The sequence below is a fragment of the Scyliorhinus canicula genome, chromosome 17, assembly GCF_902713615.1.
Source record: "Scyliorhinus canicula chromosome 17, sScyCan1.1, whole genome shotgun sequence".
In the NCBI taxonomy this organism is placed as follows: Eukaryota; Metazoa; Chordata; class Chondrichthyes; order Carcharhiniformes; family Scyliorhinidae; genus Scyliorhinus; species Scyliorhinus canicula.
In genome coordinates, this window is record NC_052162.1 from 46,891,867 (window position 1) to 46,909,157 (window position 17,291).

At 43.3% G+C, this 17,291-nt stretch overlaps 2 protein-coding genes across 3 annotated transcripts in view; one reads left to right on the forward strand and one right to left on the reverse strand.

Moving 5' to 3' along the window:
* The window catches only part of med12 (mediator complex subunit 12), a 207,604-nt gene extending 204,172 nt beyond the window's left edge, over window positions 1-3,432 (reverse strand). The window contains exon 1 of one of the 2 annotated variants that reach the window (XM_038776304.1): window positions 3,313-3,432. In XM_038776304.1, coding sequence (XP_038632232.1) covers window positions 3,313-3,411 — 99 coding nt within the window. In that variant the 5' untranslated portion in view covers window positions 3,412-3,432. The remainder of the gene's footprint in view (window positions 1-3,312) is intronic. The other variant, XM_038776305.1, reaches the window with a different exon arrangement.
* A 3,980-nt stretch (window positions 3,433-7,412) lies between these two features.
* The window catches only part of LOC119951718 (START domain-containing protein 10-like), a 34,722-nt gene continuing 24,843 nt past the window's right edge, over window positions 7,413-17,291 (forward strand). Inside the window, exon 1 of the mRNA XM_038775006.1 lies at window positions 7,413-7,857. Coding sequence (XP_038630934.1) covers window positions 7,693-7,857 — 165 coding nt within the window. The 5' untranslated portion in view covers window positions 7,413-7,692. The remainder of the gene's footprint in view (window positions 7,858-17,291) is intronic.

The window sequence follows — 17,291 nt, forward strand, 5'->3', positions numbered from 1 at the left end:
TATCAGGGATTAAACCTGGAAATGACACATTTAGATATACCAGTTGAAAAATGTAATGTAGGTGTGAGGTAGGGACAAAACAAAAACATTTCTAGGGATTAAGTGGGCAAAACATTTGAGCATAAAAAGTGTGGCACAGTGGTTGGCACTGCTGCCTTATCCCCAGGGACCCAGTTTAGTTCCGGCCTCAGTTGACCGTCTGTGTGGAGTTTTCACTTTCTCTCCGTGTCTGTGTGGGTTTCCTCCAGGTGCTCCAGTTTCCTCCCACAGTCCAAAGATGTGCAGGTTAAATGGATTGGCCATCCTAAATTGTACCTTAGTGTCCAGGTCAAGTTTGAGTGTTTAGGAAGAGAATTTCAAAGTGAAGAGGCACAAAACTTCAAGGCTCGCAGCTTGGGTCACTGTCTGTGCGGAGTCTGCACGTTCTCCCCGTGTCTGCGGAGGTTTCCTCCGGGTGCTCCGTTTTCTCCCACAAGTCCCGAAGGACATGCTTGCTAGGTGTATGGACATTCTGAATTCTCCCTCAGTATATCCCAACAGGCGCTGAAGTGTGGCAACTAGGGGATTTTCACAGTAACATCATTGCAGTGTTAATGTAAGACTATTTGCGACACTAAATATTATTATTGGTGGTTGGGGATGCACAGCAGACCAGAATTGCAAGCATGGAAGATGCATGATTGACGTTGGGCTGGAGTTAGGCCAGAGCAGACTCGAAATTGAGTTATCTAAACTCAAAATGTTATCTCTGTTCTGTCGCCACAGATGCTGTCAGAGCCGGTGACATTTTGTGTTTCAGGTTCCAGTAACCGCAGTAATTTTTTAACGTGCATTATTTTCATGCCAATTTAAAATGGAAAAGAAAAACGCTAGCACCAGATCAGCATCCAGCAAGTTCTTTTAAAATCCCATTCGTTCTGCATTGGCATTCATTGATCAATCAAGGCTGATGTCGACTAACTTCCTTGCCAGTTTGAAAAGTCAAATCTCACGCACCCTGCAGCATTAATCATAATGCTTACAAAGCCAATTTAATGCTTTATACAGGAGACAGAACGAAGAAAAACATCAAAATGAATATATTTCCAGTTTAACAAATTGATTTCTGTTTTTATATGTGCCAGGATGTGGGTGTTGCTGTCTAGGCCAACATTTATTGCCCATCCCTAATTAACCTCGAAGATCTGATGGTAACATTTTTATAAGAAGTGAAAAACACTGGCACCATAATAATCACTCAACTATACAGTGGAAATATTGGGCATGCCCATCATATGGCTAGATCTATATTCTGTTTGCACTTCACTTTCCAACAGATTACATCAACTCTGCAAGAATCTAAATACACATAGATGAAATAACACTCCACTGACAAGAGCAATGAATGCCACAATATGAAATGAAAATCACTTACTGTCACAAGTAAGTTTCAAATGAAGTTACTGTGAAAAGCCCCTAGTCGCCACATTCCAGCACCTGTTCGGGGAGGCTGGTACGGGAATTGAAACCGCGCTGCTGGTCTGCCTTGGTCTGCTTTAAAAGCCAGCTATTTAGCCCTGTGCTAAACCAGCCCCTTGTCACACAGTATATAGATAATTCTAAAACACGAATAGATTAAAGAGAATCTCTTGCTGGTGTCACAATTAAGTTTTGCTTCCATTACCCTTGCTATCAGTGGCAATTTGAGCTATTGATTTTTTTTAAAATCACAAACGTAATGAAGTGCGCGGTCTTAAATGCACTTGTTCTTGCAGTATATCGATACTAATAAACTACGTTAGCTTAATTATGTTTAGTGACATTTAAGCCTTGAATTGCTGACTCAGTGTAAACTTGCCTTCAGTAAAAAAGACATTGCAGTCTAAATCAGATTTATAATTGGACCTAGCACTTCATTTTTAATCTCCTATCTCCATATCTCAACTTTATTTTGTCTATCTGCTACTAAACACGAGTAATTTATTAAAATTTGGTTCATTTCCTAGTACCGAAATTAGGTCCCAGATCAAACGCATCTGCATCTCATTGATTACTGAGAAGTTATAAGAGGCTTCTGTCTGTTGAAAATGCTTACTGTCCACAAAATACATTTCTATGACATTTCCCACAGTATCTGAAAGGACCTCACTTTGATCATACTTTACATTACAGATCATAAAAAGTGGAAACAGAAAGAGGTGAAAGAACAAAGGCACAATGTAACAAAGGATGAGGAGAATTTCAAAACTAACAGACATGGATGCAAGAAGAAACTTTCAGAGACAAGAGGTGCAAATGCTGAAATAATGCACAAATGAATGGGCAGAGGAACATAGAGTAAACTGCTCCCATTTTTATTCTAAAATTAACAGATTCAAAGATGGCAAGCTATATAAGATACAAAAGCAAAATGCTGTGGATTCGGGAATTCTTAAATATGGACAAAAATACTGGAATACTCAACAGGTCAGGCAACTCTGTGGGGAGGGAGAGAAACAGAGTTAATACTTCAGGTCAAGTCATTTCAACCTGAAATTATTAACTCCGGTGCTCTGGACAGATGCTGTCTGACTAGCGAAGTATTTCCAGCATGTTTTTGTTTTTATATTACATGGTAATGTATGGTCAACGGATATTGCAAACTTAAACTGGTGCAACGCGACAAGGGCTTCGAAGTTAATTCACAAGGTGGTTGGTTTCAGTGGGGAGCTGGAAATAATATGGGTGACGGCAATGCTGGATTCTGCACCGTGAGAATACGAGTCAAAGTGTTAACAAATAATTTATATTTGTGAGATTAGAGTTCCTAGTGTATGGGAAAAGTACTTGATTATACAGACCGGCGTTATTGACACAAAGCATAGCAGAACCACAAAACCTGCATATTTTTCTTCAGAAGCAAAGAAGATATCAACATTATAACCAATGGTTAACATTGTGGTGGTTGATGCTTCCCATAGCTGGAGTCAGCAAAGATTTATGTAATTTAATCGATGATTAAAATCCATATTAAACATTTGTTATTGATGGGTTGGTCAAGTAGTTAACCGGTAAGAAGCTGATCTGCGCACCGGACTCCGGTGCTCTCCATCTCGCAGAAACAGTGTGACCAGAGGCCGGGCCCTGCAATGTAGGAGCAGGTATGTGCTCGCTGTTGCTGCTGTATAAGGGGCTGCTCTAGGCCCAAGTCCAGCCACACACACGGGCTGTTTATTGTTTACATGGGGCTGCTCTAGGCCCGGCTGCCCGGCGCCGGCTTACTCGCCCCGCCGGTCGGGTTGCCTGACTGAGTAAATGGCTGTCCTCCCCTACAATCCCAACGATTTTTCCTACCTCTTTCTGCTTGGGGTCCTGCGGGTAAACGTCTGGCGGCCCGAGCCGAGGCCTTTTCAGCGGCCTGTGCTCATAACTCAATATCCCGAACGCCGCCATCTTTGGGAAACCCGGCTTCACCCAGCGAGTAACACCGAGCGCTGGCGGAGGTGGCCGAGCCCGAGCGCTGGCGGAGGTGCCCGAGCGCTGGCGGAGGTGCCCGAGCGCTGGCGGAGGTGCCCGAGCGCTGGCGGAGGTGGCCGAGCCCGAGCGCTGGCGGAGGTGGCCGAGCCCGAAAGAACACTTTGGCCATTCAGTTGTGACACCAAACTCAGTGCCTTGCTTGAGCCATAACCTACGCTCTCTATACATATGGGGACATTGCTTGACTTTACCCAGACACAGCCTTTTAGCTACATATTAGTTAGTTGTCCAGCCAGGCCATTGGCTTGCAGGACGTTCCGGTTTCTTCCCACAGTCCAAAATATACTGGCCATGCGAAATTGTCCCGTAGTGTCCAAAGGTTAGATGGAATTGCTGGGTTATGGAGATGACGGTTGGACTTCTGTAGGGTGTTCTTTCAGATGGTCAGTGGCGACTCAATGGGCTGAATGGCCTCTTTCTGCATTAAAGGGATTCTATGATTCTATGATTCTCTGGATAATTGCCTGCCCACTCAAACAGCCCTTTATTTCACACCTCCAATAATTTTAGAATAAACTAAAATGTCCAAAGAAAATTCAAAATAGAACACAATTTTTTTTAATTCACCCATGATTTGTCTCCCAGATTGTTTGCAGTAATGAAGCTTTAATTGATAGAGATTTCAGGACGATTCTGGAGGGCTGACAACTCTAGAAAGAACCTTCAATCATTTTGGTTATTTTGGTTTCGGAACTTTTCTCTCTAAATCTCTCCTTTCAACTCTAAAAATGGTTTTAAAAAAATTATTTCACAATGTTTTCAGCCACATCCTCAGCCACATCCTCTAATTCTCTAATTCTCTCACCAGGCTGAGCATTTGGTCCTTTAATTCTTTAACTTTCTGTGGACTCATTATACCTTGAAGATTCTGTAATTATGCAATGTGCTGCTGTCGCAATAGATGATTAATTCAAAGGTCCTGTCTTTCACCGGAAAAATATAAGTTAACTTGACATCAGAGACTCCCCTCTCCCTCTTTAACTCTCATAAAGGATAGCAACTAGTTCATTATTTAATTGACAACCAAGATTTTATGCTCTTGATATATGACAACAAATATCATGGACTCCTCATGAATTGCAGAGCAAAACAGTACACCATCACATATAATGTACATTACCACTATCCTCCTGATCATATCATGGAGTCCATCAAGATATATGTGCAAGCATGGAGCTTCAGCAGTGACTACTTGGCTCTTGAACAAGCCATACTTAATAATAACAATAATAATAATCGCTTATTGTCACAAGTAGGCTTCAATGAAGTTACTGTGAAAAGCCCCTGGTTACCACATTCTGGCGCCTGTTCGGGGAGGCCGGTACGGGAATTGAACCCACGCTGCTGACTTTCTTCTGCATTACAAGCCATCTATTTAGTTCACTGTGCTAAACCATACTTGACAGCAAACTCTTGATTTATTAGCAGATGGTCTCTTGTCTGCTCACCAAGTAACATTAGGCCAAGCTTGGTGAGGCGAGAGTAGCTGCCCTTGACGTCAGGACAGCAATTGCTGACTGTGGCATCAAGGAGCCCTGGCAGAATTGGTCAATGGGATTCAGGGGAATACTTCATTGTTTGGAGTCATATCTAGCACAAAGGAAGATGGTTGTAGCTATTGGCGGTTAATCATTGCAGCTGCAGGAAATCGCTACAAGGGTTCCTCAGGTGCATGTCCTGTGCCCTATTGTTCAGTTGCTTCCTCAATTACATTTTCTCCATCATAAAGTCAGAAGTGGAGATGTTCATTGACGAGTGCAGTATTCAGTACCATTTGCAACATCTCAGATACCAAAGTAGTCTGTGTCCATATACAGCAAGACCTAAACTGCATTCAAGCTTGGGTGGATAAGTGCCAAGTAATGTTCACTTTACTCAAGTGCCAAGAAATCACCATCTCCAACAAGAGAGAATACAACCATCTGCCCTTCTGGCATTCAACAATATTACCATCACTGAATCCCCCATCAGCAACAACCTGGGGATTATCATTGACCAGAAACGTAACTGGACTAGCCATATACATATTGTGGCTAGAAGTGCAGCAAGTCAGAGACTGGGAATTTTGCAGCAATTAACTCACCTCATGACTCTTCAAAGCCAGTCCCAACATCTACAGACACAAGGCAAGAGTATGATGGAACTTGTTTGGAATAATGCAGTTCCAACAACACTCAAGAAGGTTGACACCATCCAGAACAAACCAGCCAACTTGATTGGCATCCTAGCCACCACCTTAAGCAAGCATTCCCTCCACTGCTGGCACACTGGGATAGCAATATGTACCACATACAAAATGCACTGCAACAGGTTGTCAAGACTCTTTTTACAGCATCTTTCAAATCCGTGACCTCAATCACCCGGAAAAAACAGGAAGACACTCGGGAACACAATCACCTGCAAGTTCTCCTTTGAGTCACCCATGATCCTGACTTGAAACTATATTGCCATTCTTTCAATATCACTGGATCAAAATGTTGGAACTCCCTTCCTTACAGTAAACCAGATAGACTGCAGAAGTTCAAAAACTCAAGGTCAATTCAGGATGAGCAACAAATGTTGGCAGTGCCAACCATACTCATATCCCTTGAAGGATTAAAAAAAAGCTTCAAATTTTCTTTTCAGCTACATAATAAATGTCTGCCTTCACCATGATAGAGAGAACTATGGAAGACAGCTTGTAAAGAGCCAATCACTTGACATTCTAGATATCATAGAATCCCTACAGTGCAGAGGAGACTATTTGGTCCATTGAGCCTGCACTGACTCTGAAAGAGCATCCTACCCAGGCATCACCCAAGAGCATCACCACCGCATCCCTGTAACCCCACCTTTGGATACTAAAGGGCAACTTTTTGGCCAATCCACTAAACCGTTGGTCTGTGGAAGGAAACCGAAGCACCTGGAGGAAACCCAAGCAGATACAGGGAGAACATGCAAACTCCAATTACTGTAATACATAATCAGCTTAATCAAGACAAATTGTCACTTTTTGCCCAAAACAAATGGGAGTCAATATGTGACTGCCTATTCTCTGATTTTCATTTGGCACTCAATGGCCAACTTGGAATTATCTAAAATGTAAACAGGATATTAAACATTATTATTTGATATGGGAGCCCATTTACTTACACCTACATTTAATAATAATATTTTTTATTAGTGTCACAAGTAGGCTTACATTAACACTGTAATGAAGTTACTGTGAAAATATGATGTGGGTGCTTTAGTTATTAAGGCTTTCAATAAACATTTTTCAGCAGTAAACAAAAGCTACAACCTCCACTATGTTGTTCCCCAGGAAACTTCTGACTTGGCACAAGATGCCAACCCAGGTGCAGGAAAGGAGCCATAAGATGATCTCTGGCGTCAGCAGTCTGAGAGAGGAGGAAAGACTCAGACTTTTCAACACTGAAAGCCTGATGGCGTGGAAATAGTAAATCCGAACGTCACACAGACTAAGACTTGGAGGGTCATTGGTTCAAAAACAAGAGGCAACCATCGGGAAGATCTTGATCGATACCTGAATGAACTTCCGGATAGGGTTGTGGAGTCGGAAATCTTAAATGCGTCAAGGAAACAGTTAGCATCTGTTGTGGGGTGTTTGCGGAGAGTGCTCTGATTCTATGATGTCTCATAGGATCCCTACAGTGCAAAAGGAGACCATTCAGCCCACTCAGTCTGCACCGACCCTCGGAAAGAGCACCCTACAGAGGCCCACTTCCACCGTCCTAACCTGTACATTTTCAGACAATCCAATGAATTTGCTCATCTTTGGACTGTGGGAGGAAACCAACACAGACAAGGGGAGAACTGTGCAAATTCCATAGTCACCCAAGGCCGGAATAGAACTATTGTACCCAGCAGCAGCGCTAACCACGGTGCCTCCTCCCCATGTTCGCAGGGAGCCCTCTGCTGCTGCTGGGTGTTTGCAGCGAGCGCTCCGCTGTTTGTTGCTGTGAATACTGAAGACGCCCCAAAAGCACAGGTGCCGGTCGCTGAGTGACGGTTGTGTAGCCCAACGAGGAGGCTTGAAACGTCACCTGCGGCTGCAGGTCGGGGGAGGGACATTTCGTGTCAGGTGTTTGAGCGAGAGGCCGGCCGGCTGCCGCTACTGCTGCGAGGAGGGGTGAAACCGGATCGGTTCGGAGGAGACACCACTGGTTGCCGAGGACTCTCCCTCCTTGCTCAGCCCCCATGTCGGTCGAGCGCGACACCGTGCTGATCCCCGATGACCTGGCCTTCGCCTCGTTCAGGGAGCTGTGCGAATCGGCGCACGGCTGGCAACAGAAATATAACAAATCGGAGATAGGCGTGTGGGTGCAGGCCGCGGCTGAGGGCAAAGCCGTGCACCGGATCAAGGTAAAATAAAACAACCCGGGTAACGGGAGCGACAGCTGTTTGGGAATGGCGCGGGAGCCCTTGGCGGTGGGTGGGAATGGTGAGGAAGGAAGGAAAGATCGCCACCAGACGAAACCAACCAGTGAAGTTCTGTTTGCTGTGTACTTGTAATGGAAACGTGGCAGGCAGTTTGTGTACATCAGGGGGGTGCCACAAAGGGAGGCAAGTGATAAGATCATCTATTTTTAAAATCGATATTGTGGAATTAATGTTGGGCAGAACACCGAGAGAACTCCCTTCCTCTGAATAATAGTACAGTAAGAAGTCTGACAACACCAGGTTAAAGTCCAACATGTTCATTTAAAGCAGTAGCTTTCGGAGCACTGCTCCTCCATCTCCACATCTTGAATAATAGTGTCATGGGATCTTTCAGTCTATCTGAGAGGACAGAGATGACTTAACACGTCATTCAATGGAGGGCTCCTCTCAATGCAACACTCCCTCAGCACTGAATCATCAGCCTAAATCCTATCTTAAGTCATAAATCGAGGGCTTGACCCCATGACCTTCTGACTCAAAAGGTGTGAACACTACCTATTCTCTTGCCATTGAGCCAATAATAAGTACATTCTGACTTCTTAAAATATACAATGGTAATATGAGAATGTACATAGATGGACTAGTTCAGAATTCCTGAAAAGAGATGGCCAATCATGAGGTTTTTTTAAAATTTAGAGTACCCAATTATTTTTTCCCTCAATTAAGGGGCAATTTAGTGTGGTCAATCCACCTAACCTGCACATCTTTGGGTTGTGGGGGTGAAACCTACGCAGACATGGGGAGAATGTGCAAACTCCACATGGACAGTGACCCAGGGCCGGGATTCAAACCCGGGTCCTCAGTGCCGCAGTCCCAGTGCTATCCACTGTGCCACATGCTGCCCATTTCATGAATAAATAGAGGGACAGAAGAGGTGAAAACAATAAAACGGAAATTGTACAACAATTTATGAATTTTTTTTGTAAGCTTAATATTTCAGTTGACACACCCCCATCTAGAATGTTAGCCCATCTTCTCTCTCCAGGGGCAGATTGACCAGCTGTGAATTTCCACCATTTTCAGGGTTTTTTTATTGCATGCTTTTGATTGAAGTATCTTCCCATTTCTAATACCCATTGTGGGAGCAGCGTCACTGGCAAGATCTGTAGTGGCTCATGGAGACGAACAACAGTCAATTTCTCAAAACAACTAGTGATGATGAATCACAGGATTGTTACAGCACAGGAGGAATCATTTCCCCACCTTCTCCTCGTAACCCTGTACATTCTTCCTTTTCAGATAACAGTCCAATCCCCTATTAAAAGCCTCAATTGAATCTGCGTTCACCACACACTCGGTGCATTCCACTTTCTGTGTGGAAAAGTATTTTCCTAATCACGTTTGCCAATCACTTCAAATCTATGCCCTTTTCATTTTTCTACCCTTTCATGAATGGGAACAGTTTCTCCCTACCAGCTCTGTCCTGACCCCTCCATCAAATCTCCTCTTGGCCTTCTCCAAGGAAAAAAAAGTCCCAATCTCTTAAATCTATCTATGTACCTGAAGTTCCATATCCTGGAACTATCCTCATGAATCTTGACTGAACTTTCTCCAATGCTTTCACATCTTAACCAATGTGTGCCGCCCAGAAGTGGATGCAATACTCCAGCTGAGGTTGAATTAGTGACTAATGCAACTTCTACATGACCTCCTTGCTGTTTTACTCCGAGGCCTTATTAACAAATCCTGTGTGCTTTTTTTTAAAAACCGCTTTCTCAACATGTTTACCACCTGCAATGACTTGTGAAAGTATACACCCAGTTCCCCCTGCTCCGACAACCTCTTCAGAATTGTATCCTTTAATTTAACTTGTCTTTCCATGTTCTTCCTTCTAAAATGAATCGCTTCATATTTCTCCACAGTGAATTTCATCTGCCAAGTCTTTGTGTATTCCACCAACTATCTGCGTCCTTTTGAAGTCCTGCACTATCCTCCTCACAGTTCACAATGCTTCCTTTCGTAACATATGCATATGCAAGTTTTGAAGTTTTGCCACGAGCACCAAGACTTGGGTCATTAAAAGTCAGAAAGAGCAAGGGTCCAAACATTGACCCCTGGGAAACTCTATTACAATGCTTCCTCAAGCATGAACAACATTCATTAACCATTACTTGCTATTTCCTATCACTCAGTTAATTTTGTATCCATGTCACCAATTTACCTTTTATTCCATGAGTTTGCAAACAAAGAACAAAGAAAAGTACAGCACAGGAAGAGGCCCTTCGGCCCTCCAAGCCCGTGCCGACCATGCTGCCCGACAAAACTACAATCTTCTAAACTTCCTGGGTCCGTATCCCTCTATTCCCATCCTATTCATGTATTTGTCAAGATCCCTCTTAAATGTCACTATCGTCCCTGCTTCCACCACCTCCTCCAGCAGTGAGTTCCAGGCACCCACTACCCTCTGTAAAAAAAACTTGCCTTGTACATCTACTCTATACCTTGCCCCTCTCACCTTAAACCTATGCCCCCTAGTAATTGCCTCTTCTACCCTGGGGAAAAGCCTCTGACTATCCACTCTGTCTATGCCCCTCATAATTTTGTAGACCTCTGTCAGGTCGCCCCTCAACCTCCATTGTTCCAGTGAGAACAAACCAAGTTTATTCAACCGCTCCTCATAGCTAATGCCCTCCATACCAGGCAACATCCTGGTAAATCTGTTCTGCACCCTCTCTAAAGCCTCCACATCCTTCTGGTAGTGTGGTGACCAGAATTGAACACTATACTCCTAAGTGTGGCTTAACTAAGGTTCTATACAGCTGCAACATGACTTGCCAATTCTTATACACAATGCCCCGGCCAATGAAGGCAAGCATGCCGTATGCCTTCTTGACTACCTTCTCCACCTGTGTTGCCCCTTTCAGTGACCTGTACACCTAGATCTCTCTGACTTTCAATACTCTTGAGGGTTCTACCATTCACCGTATATTCCCTACCTGCATTAGACATTCTAAAGTGCATTACCTCACATTTGCTGGATTAAATTCCATCTGCCATCTCTCCGCCCAAATCTCCAAACGATCTAAATCCTGCTGTATCCTCTGACAGTCCTCATCGCTGTCCGCAATTCCACCAACCTATGTGTTGTCTGCAAACTTACTAATCAGACCAGTTACATTTTCCTCCAAATCATTTATATATACTACGAACAGCAAAGGTCCCAGTACTGATCCCTGCGGAACACCACTAGTCACAGCCCTCCAATTAGAAAAGCACCCTTCCGTTGCTACTCTCTACCTTCTATGACCTAGCCAGTTCTGTATCCACCTTGCCAGCTCACCCCGATCCCGTGTGACTTTACCTTTTGTATAGTCTACCATGAGGGACCTTGCCAAAGGCCTTACTGAAGTCCATATAGACAACATCCACTGCCCTACCTGCATCAATCATCTTTGTGACCTCTTTGGAAAAACTCGGTATCAAATTAGTGAGACACGACCTCCCCTTCACAAAATCATGCTGCCTCTCACTAATACGTCCATTTGCTTCCAAATGGGAGTAGATCCTGTCTCGAACAATTCTCTCCAGTAATTTCCCTACCACTGACATAAGGCTCACTGGCCTGTAGTTCCCTGGATTATCCTTGCTACCCTTCTTAAACAAAGGAACAACATTGGCTATTCTCCAGTCCTCCGGGACATCACCTGAAGACAGTGAGGATTCAAAGAATTCTGTCAAGACCTCAGCAATTTTCTCTCTAGCCTCCTTCAGTATTCTGGGGTCGATCTCATCAGGCCTTGGGGGCTTATCCACCTTAATATTTTTCAAGACACCCAACACCTCGTCTTTTTGGATCTCAATGTTACCCAGCCTATCTACACACCCTTCACCAGACTCAACATCCACCAATTCCTTCTCTTTGGTGAATACTGATGCAAAGTATTCATTTAGTACCTCGCCCATTTCCTCTGGCTCCACACATAGATTCCCTTGCCTATCCTTCAGTGGGCCAACCTTTTCCTTGGCTACCCTCTTGCTTTTTATGTACGTGTAAAAAGGCTTGTCTTTTTCCTTAACCCTATTGGCAAAGACTTTTCATGACCCCCTTCTTGTCCTCCTGACTCCTTGCTTAAGTTCCTTCCTACTTTCCTTTAATTCCACACAGGCTTTGTCTGTTCCCAGCGCTCCAGCCCTGACAAATGCCTCCTTTTTCTTTTTAATGAGGCCTACAATAGCTCTTGTTATCCAAGGTTCCCGAAATTTGCCGTATTTATCCTTCTTCCTCACAGGAACATACTGGTCCTGAATTCCTTTCAACTGACACTTGAAAGCCTCCCACATGTCAGATGCTGATTTACCCTCAAACATCCGCCCCCAATCTAGGTTCTTCAGTTCCCGCCTAATATTGTTATAATTAGCCTTCCCTCAATTTAGCACATTCACCTTAGGACCACTCTTATCCTTGTCCACCAACACTTTACAACTTACTGAATTGTGGTCATTGTTCCCGAAATGCTCCCCTACTGAAACTTCTACCACCTGGCTGGGCTCATTCCCCATTACCAGGCCCAGTACAGCCCCTTCCCTAGTTGGACTGTCTACATATTGTTTTAAGAAGCCCTCCTGGATGCTCCTTACAAACTCTGCCCCGTCTAAGCCCCAAGCACTAAGTGAGTCCCAGTCAATATTGGGGAAGTTGAAGTCTCCCATCACAACAACCCTGTTGTTTTAACTCTTTTCCAAAATCTGTCTACCGATCTGCTCCTCTATCTCCCGTTGGCTGTAGGGAGGCATGTAGTAAACCCCCAACATTGTGACTGCACCCTTCTTATTCCTGATCTCTACCCATATCGCCTAACTGCCCTCCTAGGTGTCCTCCCGTAGTACAGCTGTGATATTCTCCCGAGCCATTAGCGCAACTCCACCACTCCTTTTACATCCCCCTCTATCCCGCCTAAAACATCTAAATCCTGGAATGTTTAGCTGCCAATCCTGTCCTTCCCTCAACCAGGTCTCTGTAATGGCAACAACATCATAGTTCCAAGTACTAATCCAAGCTCTAAGTTCATCTGCCTTACCCGTAATACTTCTTGCATTAAAACATATGCACTTCAGGCCACCAGACCCGCTGTGTTCAGCAACATCTCCATGTCTGCACTGCCTCAGAGCCATACTGGCTCTATTCCCTAGTTCTCCCTCAATGCTTTCACCTTCTGACCTATTGCTCCGGTGCCCACCCCCCGCCATACTAGTTTAAACCCTCCCGTGTGACACGAGCAAACCTCATGGCCAGGATATTTATGCCTCTCCAGTTTAGATGCAACCCGTCCTTCTTATACAGATCACACCTGCCCCGGAACAGCTCCCAGTGGTCCAGATAATGGAAACCTCCCTCCTACACCAGCTGTTTAGCCACGTGTTTAGCTGCTCTATCTTCCTATTACTAGCCTCAGTGGCACATGGCACAGGGAGAAATCCCTAGATTACAACCCTAGAGGTCCTGTCTTTTCACTTTCTGCCTAGCTCCCTGAACTCCTGCTGCAGGACCTCATGTCCCGTCCTGCCTATGTCATTAGTACCAATATGTACAACAACCTTTAAGTGCTCACAAACAAGTCTATTGCATGAGGCTGCCTTTTGGATCACATATGCATTTTACTTATCAACCGTCTCTGGGATCTCTTCAAAGAATCTCCAGCAAGTTAACTAAACCTGGCTTCCCAGATGTTTTTCCAGCTCAATCAGATGTTCTCATTATTGCCCACATCTAAGTGACAAATCGAAAAAACAAATTGCAATTGTTGTTCTAACTAGGTTGTGGTTTTGTTATCAAGAAGGGAGGATGATGTCATTTAGTTGAGAGATGCGGATGATGTTTGGCAAAGGATTTCAGCATTTTCTATGTGCCCCACACTGAAGTCCGCATTAGTACAGTACCACTGGTTCGGGCATCAATAAGATTAGTTTATGCTGCTACACTAAAAATGTACAAAAGTGTTTTAGCACAAATAGAGGTAATACTTAACTTTGATTTTCTTGTTCTGGTTCCTACTGACAACACTGTTATGAAATTGCAAAGCATTTTGATGTTTTCTATGCCAGTAACCAGCATTGTATCCTTGAGTAAATAGAATTTTAATGATCCTCAGAACTTTGTCATCAATAATTATAGTTACCAATCCCAGAATAGCAGTAGTTTAATTATAGGGATTTTCAGAACTTGCCATTGAATACATCTATCATAATACTAAGAGGTAGTTTGATGTGGCACAGCACCAAAGTTCCACAATACACTGCAATATGAGTCTCTGCCATGTTTCCTTTTATTCTATCTTGAGCTCCTATTTCGCCAGGCTAGCTTGGTGACCTTTTTTTTTCTGAAGTAAAGAATAGGAACTTGGGATTGCTGCTTGTTTGACGGTATTACACTTCAATGTTAAATAATTTAACTATTTGCATTTGCTTATTTTAAATCCACGGGATCTGCTGGTGTCTGTAGCTACTGCTTGGGCCAATGTACTTCATTTCAATGTTCTAGATTCTTTCTTTCATATGATGGTCACAAAAAAACAAATCAAATGTCGATATTTAAGTCAGACATCCAGGCTATAGGTTATTGTGTAATGGTATGGATATCTTATAGGCTGCCTCAGAATTTCTTTTGTAGGCGATGTTCAATGATGTGCTGTAGGGTCAGATTACATAGAATTTACATAGAACGTACAGTGCAGAAGGAGGCCATTTGGCCCATCGAGTCTGCACCGGCTCTTGGAAAGAGCACCCTACCCAAGGTCAACACCTCCACCCTATCCCCATAACCCAGTAACCCCACCCAACACTAAGGGCAATTGTAGACACTAAGGGCATTTTATCATGGCCAATCCACCTAACCTGCACATTTTTGGACTGTGGGTGAAAACCGGAGCACCCGGAGGAAACCCACGCAGACATGGGGAGAATATGCAGACTCCGCACAGACAGTGACCCAAGCCAGGAATCGAACTTGGGTCCCTGGTGCTGTAAAGCAACAGTGCTAATCACTGTGTTACCATGCTGCCTAAGTGCATGATGGGGGTACTTTAGTCTTCTGTTAAAGGACAAGGTGGCACCCTGCACCCTGATCAGTTCTGAGGTTTGCTACTATATTCAAGGAGGGCTTGATTTTTTTCCGGTTGTTTTATGTTCTCCTCTATATCAAATCTATTTATGATGCCTCTATTGTGAGCATTACATAGAGGTTAGCAAGAGAGATCAATGAAAGGCTTTGGCAATAGTCTAAAATGGCCTTCTAGATAAATTGGTGTTAAACTGGTCACCTTGTAATAGATAGCTAATCATGATAAGACAGTCACATGCTATCTGTAAAGTGATGTAATCTGGTAAACCTTTTCTGATTGGAATTATAAACTGTAAAATGATAAAGAACTGTAAATCTTCATCATGTGATTTAATACTATTCATACTTTACATAGTTTTGGTGATCTTAAGGGACACTGTATGCAGTCGGATAAAGGTATATGTAGTAGTCATTTATAGTGCAATTAAATAAGGTTTAAACTGAGAAGTTGTCTGTCCAAAAACATTGTCCGATATTAATAAACATAACAAAGGAGTGAGCCTTCAGAGTGCTTTTCAATATGGCCTCAAGGCAGTGTTATTTAAATGTACCAACAGTAAAGAAACTAGATCCTGATTAGCACCAGAACAACATTCTGTATAAAGAGTGCAATGATTAAAGATTCCAGTGTTTATTTTAGCATGTGTCAACCAGGTTAGATTCATGCTAGGTGATCATCATCTCTAGGATCAATGGAAGTGTAAGCTCATGGATTAGGTTCTCTGGAACCTTGTGCTTTGTTTATCTAATGGATATCTGGAATACAAGCCATTATGGCATCATGTGCATGAGTTCAGGAATTTGCCTATTTTATACAGAGTGCAAAAACCATCCTGTCTCACTAAGCCATCGATTAACCTATGCAAGATGATGCTTTTACACTTTAAAGCACAGTATTTGGAACAATTTCAAATTTAGGGTGCATATTACAATACATCATTGTTGATTGAAGTAGGAGATGTTTTGCAAAACAAGTAGCAGTGATTAGGTGAAGCCACACATTGGTTTTAAAGGCTTGTAGTTTTAAAGGCTTGTAGATTGTTGGTTTTAGAGGCTTGTAAGTTTTTAAGAGAAAGACAAAGGAATGTCCGAAGTTCTGTAGTACAGATGTACTGTGAAAAATTAAAAGAAAATCTTGTGCCCCTCTTTCAGCTGAGGAGGGATTTTATTCAGCAGATAAATAGAAAAAAGGAAAAGCATGTATGACGTTTTTTTGATTTGAAGCAACAAGGGAGCAAATCTGAGGGGATCACGGTAGCTAGTTAAAATGTATACAAGCAAAGTGGCATAGAGTGGAAGCCAAAACATCTCACTTGCAACCCTGCACTGATTAAAATATATTTTAGAATATGTTAGAAGTGGGAAGTCGTGCTCCACAGGGATCTACCAGGTTAACAACTGTACATTATATATGTGAAGAATATGGATTCAGAAGCTAGAGGTAGGTAGAGTGTTGAAATTTGAAAACTGTGCCAAGCTGGGGATGTAGCAAACTGGGGATGTAGCAAACTGGAGAAATGGACCAAATACAGAAGGACACCAACAAGCTGACAGAGGAATAGATTAGAAGCAAAATATATTCAGGATAATGAACATATGAATTAGGAGCAGGAATAGTCCACTCGGCCCTTCAAGCCTGCTCCACCATTCAGTGAGATAATGGCTGATCTAAGTGTAACCTCAACCCCGCATTCTGGCGCAGCCCTTTCAACTCCTTGTTAATTAAGAATCTATCTAGCTCTGGGTGGCATGGCAGTGCGGTGGTTAGCACTGCTGCATCACGGTGGCCAGGACTTGGGTTTGATCCCAGCCTCGGGTACTATCCATGTGCAGTTTGCACATTCTCCCCATATCTGTGTGGATCTCACCCCCACAACCCAAAGATGTGCAGGGTACGTGGATTGTCTACGCTAAGTTGCTCCTTAATTGGAACTTTAAAAAAAAAATCTTATCTAGCTCTGCCTTAAAAATATTCAAAAACTCTGCATCCATTGCTTTTTGAGGAAGAGAGTTCCAGAGACTCGCAATCTCCAGAGAGGATGATGTGGTATGGTCTCACTCCTGCGTTGGATTATCAGCCAAGATTATGTGCCTAAATAATGGTACATTTGAGTCCTTTACAGTCTTCTGACTGAACCAACTACCCAGGTTTCCTTCTCTGTACATGCTAGGTATCTACAATATGCAACAATGTTGCAGAGAGCACTCCTATATGGCACACAATACTGAAGGTGTGGTCTCACTAAGGCTCTGTACAGCTGCAGTAAGATATCCTTGCTCCTGTACTCCAAGCTGTAAA